At 40.7% G+C, this 13,148-nt stretch overlaps 1 protein-coding gene across 1 annotated transcript in view; it reads right to left on the bottom strand.

Annotated features, from left to right (window-relative positions):
• TAF4B (TATA-box binding protein associated factor 4b) overlaps window positions 1-13,148 on the bottom strand; it is a gene marked incomplete at both ends in the record, with an annotated part of 71,325 nt that overhangs the window by 45,453 nt on the left and 12,724 nt on the right. Inside the window, 5 exons of the mRNA XM_080611519.1 lie at window positions 3,148-3,237; window positions 5,422-5,544; window positions 5,644-5,811; window positions 10,034-10,141; window positions 10,978-11,126. Coding sequence (XP_080467645.1) covers window positions 3,148-3,237; window positions 5,422-5,544; window positions 5,644-5,811; window positions 10,034-10,141; window positions 10,978-11,126 — 638 coding nt within the window. The remainder of the gene's footprint in view (window positions 1-3,147; window positions 3,238-5,421; window positions 5,545-5,643; window positions 5,812-10,033; window positions 10,142-10,977; window positions 11,127-13,148) is intronic.

The raw sequence follows: 13,148 nt of genomic DNA, 5'->3' as shown, positions 1-13,148 counted from the left end.
TTCAAGCCCTCTAAAGATTTTTCTCCTTGACTATGTACAATCTGTTACGGCTCAGAACCAGGGGAAATCAGTTCTGCAACTACCTGTATATTCTCACAACCCCCCTTTTTTTTATACCCTTGTCAGTTTTGAAGTTTGGAAGAGTCTGCAGCATAGTGCTGTTGCTCTGGGCTTCATACAAAAGGAATGTGTCTCACAAACTAATACACAAGTGAACAAATTGTTTGCACGCCTGCACCTTCTGCAGCATGCCTACGTTTAGCGTTCACTTCCTTTTCTTTTCAAAGGCTGCTTGGCATTCCACATGCTCCTGATGCAATTTGTTTACCAAAAGCATCCACCAGAGATTTGAAACATCAAGCAGCCTTCACAGCCAAAGTCACTGTACTTTTCCACCTATTGGAACAAACAAAACAAAAAGTGCACCAATTTCATCAAAAACCTGCAGCTCAAAGATAAGACAACTCTAGAGAGTCCTCCCTAAAATTCCACTTCACTAGCTAACAGTAAACTGGCAACAAGCCGTACCACATTTCTTTCCAGACTCAAGCTGCGTTGCCTCCACAACAAGGCCAGCACAGATCCTTGTAACACTTTAGAGAAGTGCTCCTGAAGTCAGCTTCTATTTGGCACTCAGTCCTGTTATAGCTGCTCAGAGTTACAGACCAGACCCAACTCGCGTATATTAACCTTAAGGTATTTCACATAAAACAATCAGAGTGCAAGATGTTTTAAAGGATGGGTAACACTACAAAGTCAGCTGACTTTGACCACAATGATGTTTAAATGTATCTGAAATCCCAGTCTTTCTTTGTTAACATAAGCATACAACAGGGAGAGAGCATCTTGTCAAGGATTACGGGGTACGGATACTGCCCGAAACAGAAAAGCCTGGATGATGCCAGCACCTGGCAGCATGCCACAATGGCTCTACTGTGATGGGTCAGGGTCTGATCCATGCCGATAAACACAACTTAACTCCTGCGGAACTGCTTCGAGGTCTGTGCCCTGAGTGTAGTAGCTCTCCACATTGTGGGATGGCTTATTAGCTCAGTGTTGTGGTTTAAGCCCAGGCCGTAAACTAGAACCACGCAGTCCACTTCCCCCCCCACCTTTCTTCCCCCCACTCCTGGAGGGACAGGGAGGAGAATCAAAAGAATGCAACTCCCACGGGTTGAGATAAGAACAGTTTAATAACTAAGGTATAACACAAACCACTACTGCTACCACTAATAGTAATAATGATAAAGGAAATAACAAGGAAGAGAATACAACCGCTCACCAACCGGTACCTCACCCCCACCCCACAGTGATCCAGCCCTTCCGGGCACTCTCCCTTCTACATCCTGGGCATGACGTGCTGTGGTATGGAATACCTCTTTGGTTAGTTTGGGTCAGGTGTCCTGTCCCTCCTTCCTCCCGGCTTCTCCTCCTCCCTGGCAGAGCATGAGACTCACAAAGTCCTTGGTCAGGGTAAACATTCTGACCAGCAACTGAAAACATCGGCTTTATCAGTATTATTCCCAGGCCGGAAGTTAAAACCACAGCGCTGCACCAGCTACTAAGAAGTAGAAAAACTGACTGCTGCTGCTGAACCCAGGACACTCAGGCTGAGCAATTCTTTAAGTGCATGAGGACAGTGCTGTGCCTGACCTAAAAAAACCCTCAGGGGACGCCAAGGAAGCATTTGCAAGTGCAGTAAAACCACCCCTCCACTCCTCTACAGGGCTCACCAGCCCCAGACAAGGTCTAGCTGTGCCAGATTCAAGCTGGATCTGCACAAAGCTTCTGAGGTTCAACTGCACTGTTTCGGGAACACAGCAACACCTAAGCTGGCCCCATGCAAGCACAGTCAGCCCATGTCCAGTGGCTTTCATCAGCCAGGGCCCCTGCAGGAAGCAGCTATGCTACTTCTGAAGCCGAACTTGCCCTGGTAGTCAGTAGGGCTCTGCTAAGACTCCACAAAGCTCACAGGAAACCACTGCCAGTCACACTGATCCTGCACTCACAGCCTGGTCCTTCTGCAGCCAAAGATGCATTGGGTGCAGGAAAGCTCATACTCTAAGCTGTTTGTTCTTCTAGATTTTGCATGGGCACTTAAGAAGCCTCCAGGAAATTAAACAGAGAATAAGTAAGTGACTAAAATTTTCCATCAAGCCTTGCAGAAATTACTGTAGTCTTGAATACTCATAGCAAACTTGCTAGCAAACCATTTCAAGATTGACACTAACAAAAATACTCATTCCATAGTTGAACAGATTAACACCAGCCATTTAAAGTAGTATCAATATTACCACATGGATTGTTATATGTGCTGTCAAACACTAAAGAAGAGGCCAAGGTCCAGAAAACCTTTATCTCAGCTTCACCACTTAACTATTCTTCCTCAGTTCTCCATCATGCCTATAAGGAATGCCAAGGAAAAGTACACGTATCAAGCCTAAGAATACTGCATACATTGCAATTAAATAAGTGTAGCCAAGTTTTATATGCTTTCACTGGGATTTAATGCTTGCTGTGCAACAAGCATGTTAATTTTTATTTTATTACTACCATTCTACCATATGATTGCAAGTCTTAAGACAGAATTTTTAATTTACATGATTATTTGCTTGAATGGAAGTGAGAGTTGTCCTTGGTTACTTTCCCTCAGCTGCAGTAGCCCTGTCAGACCCTTTCTGGAGAAACGGGTGGCATTTTCTTCTGCCTCCAGTTAAACACAAACCAGCAGGCATATGAATAGCTTTGTGTAGATACTTTGAGATTAAACACTGCATAAACTGTACACAGCCACTGTTGTCAGTCTTGCGTATTAGAACTCAGAATAGCTAGTTTTGACGAGAAAGTAAGAGGTCATCTTGGTATAGTTGCGCTACTGGAGATGCACCAGTTCAAAAACATTAGTCTCTGATAAAGACTTAGATGGTAATTACTCTCCAATTTAAAAACATAGCATAAATCACTCCTCTGAAATCCTCCATCCCCTCAAAAAATTGTCTTTCGAAGAGTAATAGTCACACAGGGCCAGGTTAACTACTATTTCCTCAAGTAACCTGAGCAAACACCTGCTTGAATGCTCTGTCTTGATTTTCTTTTCTTGTCCTCCTCCCTCCCCTCAATAAATATTATATATCCACAGACACTTACCTTGAGAAAAGGAACTAAATATGGTTGTGGAGATGACTTGAGCTCTATGTATAGCTTTTTTGTAAATTCTTCTGGTTCAATTTTTGCTTCCTAAGAGGAAAGTATAATTACAATGGTTAGTTATAACTATGAATCTACCATATTTTTGCCCCAGATGTATCAAAAATTCATGAAAATTTAAATGATCATTAAATTGTTCAATTTCAGTACTCAATTGCTTTTCTCCTCCTGTATTTTTAAACAAAACGTTTTAGGATAGAATGATGCTGTAATTCAAATATACTATTAACAAATTAAATTACTTTCTTCAATTATAAGCAGTTAACACACTGAAGTGAACTGACAGAAATAAGTAGTACTGATCCGTTTGAGTACCCTGCTGTTATGCAGAGATATTTAAAATCTACTTTGAGTTATTTTTTCTTTAAAGGTAGTTTATCTGCATAAAGATCAATTTAAAGAAACCAAGGTCAAATGACAACTCAGTAGGTTTTGTAAGACAATTCTAGTCTAATGTATGCCTAGCATAATAAAGCAGAACACTTAACATTGTTTTTCAAAAGCAGGAGAAATTGAACATTAAAACATCACTCCTGCATACCACTATAGAAACAGTCTTTTGGCCTGTAGAGTTTGCTTTCTTAATGCTTTCCACTCTTCCCTCAGTACAAACACCTGACTCAAGGGCTCGGGAGCGTTAGGAACCTGCAGCAGACTTCTGAGACCCTCTGCTTACTACTTCAGTGCCACTATGATGGGGCTAAGGTGATGGGTAGCCCCAGACACTGCTGCCCTTTCTCACCCTCCCATGTGAGACCCTGCCACAGAGTCCCCAAGAACATCAAGTCCTCCAAGAAGGTACAGACATACAAGGAAGAGAAACCCAGCACCAATCTCTGTCTCTACAGAGAAATTACTCCTTTCAGCCATATTCTCATTCAGAACAACCATCCCAAGGAGCTACATGACCAGAGCAGGAGTTTTAAGGACTGTATATTCACAGACAACTTGCAGCAGCTTTCTTATCTAGTCATTTGATCTGCTGCCTGTTAGGTCTCACTGAGCTGTGGATGCAGATCACCAAGGTTGCACTGATACAGATGCAATGATTTGGTAGGCTACATCTCAGTGCATACAAGGCTCTTGACGCCCACTTCACAAGATGCTGCCTTAAGGACCATTTTACTTCACAGCTGCCATTTCCCTCATACATACAAAACATTAATTTATTTCACATTCAAATCATATACAGGTACTGAATGGCAGAAGAACAGCATTTTTTAAAGTACTACAAGAAGCAAACAAGTGCACAGTTAACGATGTATTAATGTCTGGTAACAATTGTGCTTAAAAATAAAGTACTGTAAGCACAGTAAGGAACAATTCTAGTATTTTCCTACAGAAGGAGTCCAGCAGGGACACAAAGGCAAAAGGCTCAAACTTTTGCAAGGCTGCATCTTCAAACAATCTGCTCTCTGAAATTACACCTCTTGTCTATACCATACTTTTCTAGTCTGAAAAGCCCTTTGATACCACTAGCAAAGCCATCCCCCTCCACCAGCCCACAGCCTTCTGCTACGGTGGAACAACAGAACAGAAGCAGCGGTCAAATGCCAAGACAAGAAGTGGCAGGAGAAATCGTTAGCAAAAAAACCCAGCTGTGCTGGGGTACAGCACAAAGCAGCATAAGGAAGCCACCTGCAAGGAGAGAGACAAGTTGGCAGCCACCATGTCATTTTCTCCATCTCACTGTCTAAAGACATAGATAGTGTCATGCTTGTTCCACAGAAGCTTCACTATCAACATGTAAATCAGTTCTGTCTTGGAATAAAGTAGTATGTGAAAAAGTAATAATAATAAAATAAGTAGTATGGACTTAGCACTGCACTACAACCCCACAGCAGTACTTTTGCCATTGAGGACTCAATACTATACTAACATGATAAAATAAAAAAAAGCAGCTTAGACCCAGAAGCTGTGTCTATCAACTCTTTCTGCTGTCATTTACCTGTGTGCATAAAATGAAACAGGAAGGGGTGGGCAATACAACATGTATTTAAACACAGTTAAATTAAGAGTTATACTGTAAGGCTTAAAGGGCCAGATGTACTTACCCGCATGTCCAACTCCTCAGCTGTTTACAAAAAAATAAAAGAAAAATAAAAAAGACAAGGAACAAACCTATGATGAAGTCAATGTCAAAAACAGTAACACAAATGATGCAGACTTTCAGACTTTGTTAAAAAACAAAAATAAATAAATAAATAGTCTCACCAGTAGATTTTGCACCAGATTCTTCACATTCTGCCCTGTCGCAGGGGCTTGAGGTCCACTAGATGCCAGTTTTATTAATGTAGCAAGAAAATTCTTGCATTTCTTCACATTCTCTAGCATCTCCTAGCGTGGAAATAAAGAGAAGACTGCTAGATGTTGCACTGGCTCTCCAACCTCTGATGAATATAGAGAATGTTAATTAAAAACTTTTTTTTCCCTTACTGTAGAAGCACTGGTCTGTGCTACTGCTGTGCCCTCTGCTTTCACAGAGACTGCCTTTTGGGAGATAGCTTGTGCAGGTGGTCCTGTAACTGGAAGTTTTACAGGTGTTCCAGTACTCGAAGGCTTTACAGCAGTAACTGTAGTAACACTAGCTGTTGCAGCTGCTGTCTGGAAAGAAAAATTAACACTTTTCAACCAAAGACTAACGTGACAAACATACTGTATTCTGCTAGTGTACAAGGTAGCACCCTCCCTCCACACTACTATTTCAAACATAAATAAACAACATTTATCTTTGGTTTTAAAGCTTTGATTCCTGCGCTTTGAGAGGCTCTATTTAATACAGGAAGTGACTGAACCCCCACAGCCATAATTTTGTTTTAAATTAAGAGCAGGGGGAAAAAACGGCAAAGGCTCGCTCAGACTGAAGCATCGCCTGCAACTTCCAAGTGCAGTGAGAAAGGTAAAGTTGTATTGAAGAAACCAATGTATTGACTTTGCCAGGCCCCTGCATTCTAAGACTAATGAATTTTGGACAATGCTAAGCCAGGTGAGTCTACTCTGAAGAAAAATATGATCTTTAGTGATTATTTATCTTCCCCTCTCCCCCTGCAGTTTCTCTCCTAATTGCAATATCCGTTACTCTTCCTACCACACACACAGCAGGCAAAAGAGGCATCATGTCCACTTTGGAAGGATGTATGTTCCAGCAAAAGCAGCCAGGTGAGCAAATGCACCTAACCAGTTCTTCCTGCTTTTCCTTGCAGGATCCTTTCCTTGGATCTCTCTCCTCTGCTCAGACACAAATCCTCACAAAATTCAGTTATGTTGAGACCTCTTTGTAAAGTCTCATTAGAAGTTACCAACAGATTCAGAAGCTCCAGCAGCAGGAGTAATGAAGGTTTAGGAAAAAATAAGAACAAAATTGCCTCTCTCCTTGGCAAACCAGGCTAAATAGTAGTTTCCAGAGGAAAATCTACTAAACTGAAGTATTTCTACTTCAGATTTCAAAGAAAGAAAAAAAAAAATTAAAAAAATCACACCAACCCACCCCCCAAAACCCCAATACAGTTCTGATGCAACAGAATACAATGAGTAAAAGATTTTGCCTCTACAACACCTACTACTTTTGATTTCTCAACTTGAACACTAAAAAGCCAGACTGAACTTGTAGGTTACAGAAAAGCAAGAGTTTCAGGTTAGCATTTGAAACCTGAAGTTGGGTGTTGTTTTCCCTCCAGTCTTCTCAAAAGAAAGTTTGGTTTTGTAGGTGAAATTCTAGGTTGAGATCTGCACAACACAATTGCTTTCACATGCAAATGCCCCAGTTTAGTGCAACAGTCACAAATTATTACTTGCTAATTGCATTAATGATAAGACAGGAACACAAGAGCTTAACACCCTACCATGGATAAAACAAAAAGCAATCAGAGCACGACAGACACCATGTAGAATATCAAAGGGCATTTAAGTCTTTCAGGATAGGGAAAATTAACGAACAAACATATAAAGGTAAAACAAAACACTATCCCTTTATTGATTTATTTATAAATTACATTTTTCCTGGGTGGGGGTCTCCCCTCCCCAGGCTGCTGCCAGCTTGACATGAAAGAAACAGGCAGCTACCAGAAAGCTTTCCAGCTTAGGCTCCCACTGTTGGTAACACTTTAATAGCTCTCTGCAGGATCTTTGCCACCACTGCCTCTTCCAAGGATGAGGCTCAACAGCTCTAAGACCACAGGGAGGCAAACTGGGCATGAGAATCCCACAAACAGATGGACGGGAGGAAGACGGAAGGGGACAGAGCACAGATCTGCCAAGCTGCAATGCCCTGGGCATTTAAAAGTCGAAAACATGAGGTTCGCAGGAGCTGATCTCTTGCAAATTCCAGCATGTTTACACATCAAGACCAGAACGGCATTTTATCAACTGAGGGAGGGAACAACAGGAAGTCTGCTGGATCTTTTTCCCAGGAAGATGAGTATATGGGAATTAACTTCTGTCATCTGCCCTCAGCCTTTTTCACTACTGACAATTCTCATTCTCACTTTGAGCAACAGAGAAATAGTCACCACAAAAAATGGCATTAATCCTGCATATTTTGAAGTCATTTCAAGAGAAAAAGTGCTCTGCATCTAAATAAAAGTGCCCCAGCATGATGCTAATTAGATACTTTGCAGCTTTGTTACCTCATCTGGGAAGAAGGTAAAAAATAAAAATGTGCAGGTATTTTGCCTAACCTCAGAGCTTAAACATCGAGGAATGTCAAAAAACGGAAATGCTTTTTTAGATGAGGAGAATAATCCTGGAGTCAGCAACTAGACAAGAGTTTTGCAGATGGTAGTGTTCCAGTTAGTAGTGCAGAGAGGATAGGACACAACCAAGCCAAGGATAATTTCCTCTCCGGTGTCTCCCACTTTTTGTGATGACATTGTGCTTCCACACCAACACTCCTCTCCTGTGACCTCAAAAAAACTGTCACGATTAACATCAGCAAATTCTTTTTGGACTGATAAATGAATCACTGCCAAGGAAATCAGACCCCTGGGCTCTCCTTTCCCCAGACTAAGATTCCTGCAACCTTATGCACGGATTTCCTTGCCAGCACTCTTCTCTTGTCCATCCCAGGGTGAGGAGTAAAGTGTCCCTGTAATGGCAGGATGTATCCATACTGCAGCTATTTACTCTTTATTGTACAACAAGGTTGTACAGAGGGCTTTACAATCCTCTGGAAAACAGAGGGGCTCCAAGCAAGCCACTCCAAACAAAACAGCGCTATTAATTTTTCCAACAGTCATCATTCCTGCTATTTAAATCCAGCCCCATGGCTCATTAGAAGTCTTTCAGTTTCTACAACAGAAAAAGATACAGCTTATTCTACTTACTGCATGTCTATTTCTTTAAATATCTCAGAAGAACACAACTAAAATTGGTTACATTAAAACTGAACTAAGAAAGTATAGAAGAAACAAGTCAAAGGCAGATACAAGTTAAAAATGGAAAAGTTAATAGCATGATGAATCTCAATGCTTATCCACACAAGAGTGTGAAGATGCAGGCAGATTCATCCATCAGATGATGGATGAACTTCACCTCTTCTCCTCAGTGCAAGGGTAGTGTAGTTGATGACTTGCTTTTATATCTTGAAGATCTCTATGCATAGATCACAAGCACATGGTTTGCAAGCTAGTATTCCAAAATAAAACTGGGTGAGGGTTATCCATTACTGTTCTTAGACACAAAGCATATGTTGTTTCCATTCTAAGCAAAATAGAAAATGTATTAAGAGGCGTATGGGTTCTCCCCTCTAGCCCCAGCATTATCCACCTGTAGTGAGAAGGAAAAGAAAAAAGATCAGAGCTGTGAGTAACTTTCAGTTGCTGATAAAAAGAACAGCAGGACGTTGAATTTTTAAGTCAGACTGTTAGTTACCACTGTCAGGAAACATAACCCCCAATAATTCAAACACCCTCAAGGTCAAGAGCATACATCCAGCAAGGTATTTTTTGAATGACTGACCCTGCTCATTTACTGAGTGCTTGGTCAACAGCTACAGCCCTGTCTTCTTCAAGCTCTTGTTCACAAAAGATATGTACAAGCCAGACTTCTTCCCAATTTCTCCTCCAGGCTATGATAAGAACAGAAAACTTCAGCTGCAGAAAGAAGTAGTTTTCTTCTCATCACACATATTTATCCAGACCTCTGGTCCCCAAGAACAGAGGATGAACTGTATTTGAAATTCTCATACTCTTCAGGTAGCAAGAGCTTCTTCAGAAGAGTCCTACAACATTTTTCTCTGGAAAAACAGAAATAAGACCTAGAAAATGAGACTGTCTATTCACAGTCATATTTGTGGAATCTGTCTACCAAACTCAATTAGAGAACAGAGGTCTTCAGTTATGACCCTCCTTCAGTTTTTAATGAGGGGGAAAGAAAAAAACCCTACACATGAAAAACAGCTTGACTGGTGAAGACAGCTCATTTTCCACTCAACATCACCTTAAGTATACTTTTTTTCCCTTAAGGAATCAGGGAATCCCAACAGACAGCATTAGGAATTCTCCATTTCCCAGAAAGGCTTCAGCCTGAAGGAGCTCTGTCACAGGGTACAAAAGCACTGGAAATGTCTATCTGAACTATTTATTTTATCCATTGTTCATGTGTTTTTTTACCGTAGTGAGATGAGATGATCTCACATACACTGGCAGAAGCATAATTAAATTATGCATTTAAAAAAGACATTCAGGAAATAATTTATTGTAAGGACAGAAGTTATCAAGATTACTGAAAAACTGATTAGAGTAAGAAATAACAAGAATGCATCTGTATCTTCTTCAGTTCTCTCTTTCACTTATTCTTATTCCACCACATTATAAAGCTTGCCACCTACCTGTATTACAGCAAGTGGCTGAACAGTAGAAGCCACAGCATTTGTTGTCTGAGATACTGTTTTCACAGAAGTAGCTGCTACTTTCTTTAGTAACTGGGTAGCAGAGTTCTTAAAAATAATTAAGAAAAAAATAATTATACATGTGAAGGGAACAGCTGTCAGACAAACCAGTGACAAAACAGACATTGAAGTTAATAGCTGCTCTTGTCCAATATAAACCAAGACACCCCTTCCTACGGTAACAATAGGCATCACTCACATAGTCCATATAGTTTAAGCACTTTCAACAAAGCTATTTGTCTACCAGTTTAATACTCAAGAACTGATGCAGAGGCATTTAGACACAATGCCTAATCAGAATAAAACAGTTAAAGGATGAGCATGTTGGCAAGAAATATACAGATAGTCACATTTTTGTACCCACTCTTACGTGCTGACCACATTGGAAGAGGTGAAAGCAAACAGCCATCAGAGCTCAGGGAAGGAGGAACATCCTGGGGACATGGAAAAGGTCCTCAGCTCCACTCAGCCTTACAGAAGTATCCGACCAGAGAACTGCAAGGCTGCAGTTATTAACAGTAACCATTCATGCAGGTTTTTTTTCATTTGGGGTTTTGTGGGGTTTGTTTTTGTTGTGGTGTTTTGGGATTTTTTGGGGGGGACAGAAGGGGAGGAAGTGGTGGGTTTTTTTCTTAAAACCCTTTACATCATCATCATCAGTGAGGAACTCCTTAATTTGAACTATACCATACGTAATGGCCAGCAGGATTTTTTTAAAACTGAGAAAGCAAAGTATATGGTGATGCTTTTGTGCAAAACCAAGCACCATCATGCTGCTCAGAAAGTGTTCAAATGCTTATTTAGCCCTCCCTAACTTCCTTACAAACCCTGTTGTAACTACATAACATACAGCTACATCAAATTAAAGCTATAAGAGGGGTTACCTGTACAGCACATATTCTGATTGCAGGTGTGGTGGTCGGTACAGATGGTCTCACACTTGTGTTATTTTGTGGCTGATTCTGTGCTTGTGCTATTGCTTGTTGAGATACTAGCATTAGCTGGCCACTACTGCTTCTGATAAGAACTGTTCCTGTTGGAGAAAAACATCCAGACTGTTAAAAATTAAGCAGTATTACAGCTTTCCTATGCTTCTGTGGAAGAAGTAGCTAGACCACACTGATAAGGTAATGTAATATTTAGTTTCTTACCCCAAGGAACAGCTGCCAAGATAATGTAAGAGCTAAGCATACATCAGCTTTACCCTGCACTTTATGACAGAAAACAATTCTTAAAGTCAAGAGAAAAACTTAACTAAACAGCCACATCAAAACACTATATGCATACAAGATGCAAAGTCCATCGTTTGAGTCAAAAAGATATTTTGGACATTAAAAAGACAGACACACCCCACACACTTGGCAATTACTTTAACAGTAACTCCTTTAAGCTGTTCTTCAACCTGCAAAATTTATCACCACTATCATACTTGGCTGCCTCTACACATTTTTACTTTCTGAACAACTAGGCACATACTTGGTGAAGATATGGTTTACAGAAAACCTGCAGTGGGAATTTAAGCTGGATTAATACCAGTTCACCTGCCTATATCAAGACAATCCCCATCAGTCAGAGAGCAGTGGTATCCAGTTAAAGCCAAGGCCACATTTGAAGCTGTCCCTCTGTCAAGGGTCTGTCCAGAAGCATTAAAATGAATGTTTTTAATCAAAGCAGCTTACAACCAGATACGGAGATTCCAACAGGAAAGAGAAAAAAAAAAGGGGCGGGGGGGGAGAGGGGCAAGAGACTTTTCTGCCTTGTTTCCTTCCTTATGTTTTCCTTTCAAACCTACAGCAATGTCAGCCCATCATGATTCAACTCTTACCACCTTTCTCGTACCCCATCAGCTATAATGATAAGCAATTAAACATATAAATAATGAACATTTCTACTAAAGCTTTAAAGTGAAAACTACCTTAATGAGAATCAGTCAGATGCCACAACACAGTCCCATGCTCCCTGTGTTTGGAAATCATTCAGCTACCCATGCCTCCTCCTCCTTCCCTAAGGGCTAGTGGAAAATCCAGTTTCATCAGGATCACAAACACAAAATGCCAGCTGGATCCCCAGTCTGAATGGCTTCAGATCCTTCAAGGGAGCAGCTACATTGCATCCTACCTTTGCTGGGTGCCTCACACCTCCTTTACCTTCAACAGCAGCTGCTGCAGAGTCCACCACTAAAACCACCATCCTCTAACACCTCACTTAAAAGGCTTTATTAAACTTTCTTACGAGTTATCCAGTATCTGAAAAATAAAAACCAAACCAGATCTTCTATGCACGCTCACGATCTTGCCTAGTGTAAAACAAGGCTGCATCAATGAAATAGTCTTTTTACCACGTGGTTAGTCTGAAAGCTGTCAAAACATTCTGTACAATACAGCCTATAACACTGCTTCTGTCTAAGTTTAAATGAATGCAACAGGAAAAGCCACAAGCTCTGCAAGTTGGGTTCTGTTTAAAAAGAAAAAAGATCAAGCTATAACCACATGCTTAGAAACAGCTTTTCATCCTCCACATCTAAAAACATAAGAGGATTATTGCAAGACAACACAAAACATGGTATAAAACTCTTAACGTCAACATATTGCCATTTACATAGCACACAGAAACTGAGACTGCAAGAGTAGCATCTAGACATTCCTTCCTTTCTCAAGCAGCCTTTACTAGATAGGGCAGATGCACAAGACAGTTGCATATGCAGAAAAATCCTGTTACTCCATCTGACAACTCAGCTTTCTCCTCCTCCACTGAAGTCTTGACTATAACTATATTCAGGTACAAATGGATCTTTTAATTTAATAAATGAATAGCTGTAATCACAGAAAACAGATCAGATTTCTAATTCTCTTTTCATGCCATCTTATTCAGACAGTGATTCGTGGCATACAACTCATCACCAATCAGAAAAAGGGCAGTTTTTTCCTTGTTCACATTACATGCTCATGCAGATTCTAAGAGAAGAGAGCTGACATTACCACACATTTTGATAGCAATAGCTTTTCTCTCTAGGTCTACATTCAGGATGGCAGAATGTTGCTACTGGAGGTTTTGC

This window comes from Psittacula echo (assembly GCF_963264785.1).
Source record: "Psittacula echo genome assembly, chromosome: 2".
In the NCBI taxonomy this organism is placed as follows: Eukaryota; Metazoa; Chordata; class Aves; order Psittaciformes; family Psittacidae; genus Psittacula; species Psittacula echo.
Note: the sequence above shows the minus strand (reverse complement) of the source record. Positions and strands in the feature narration are given on the sequence as shown.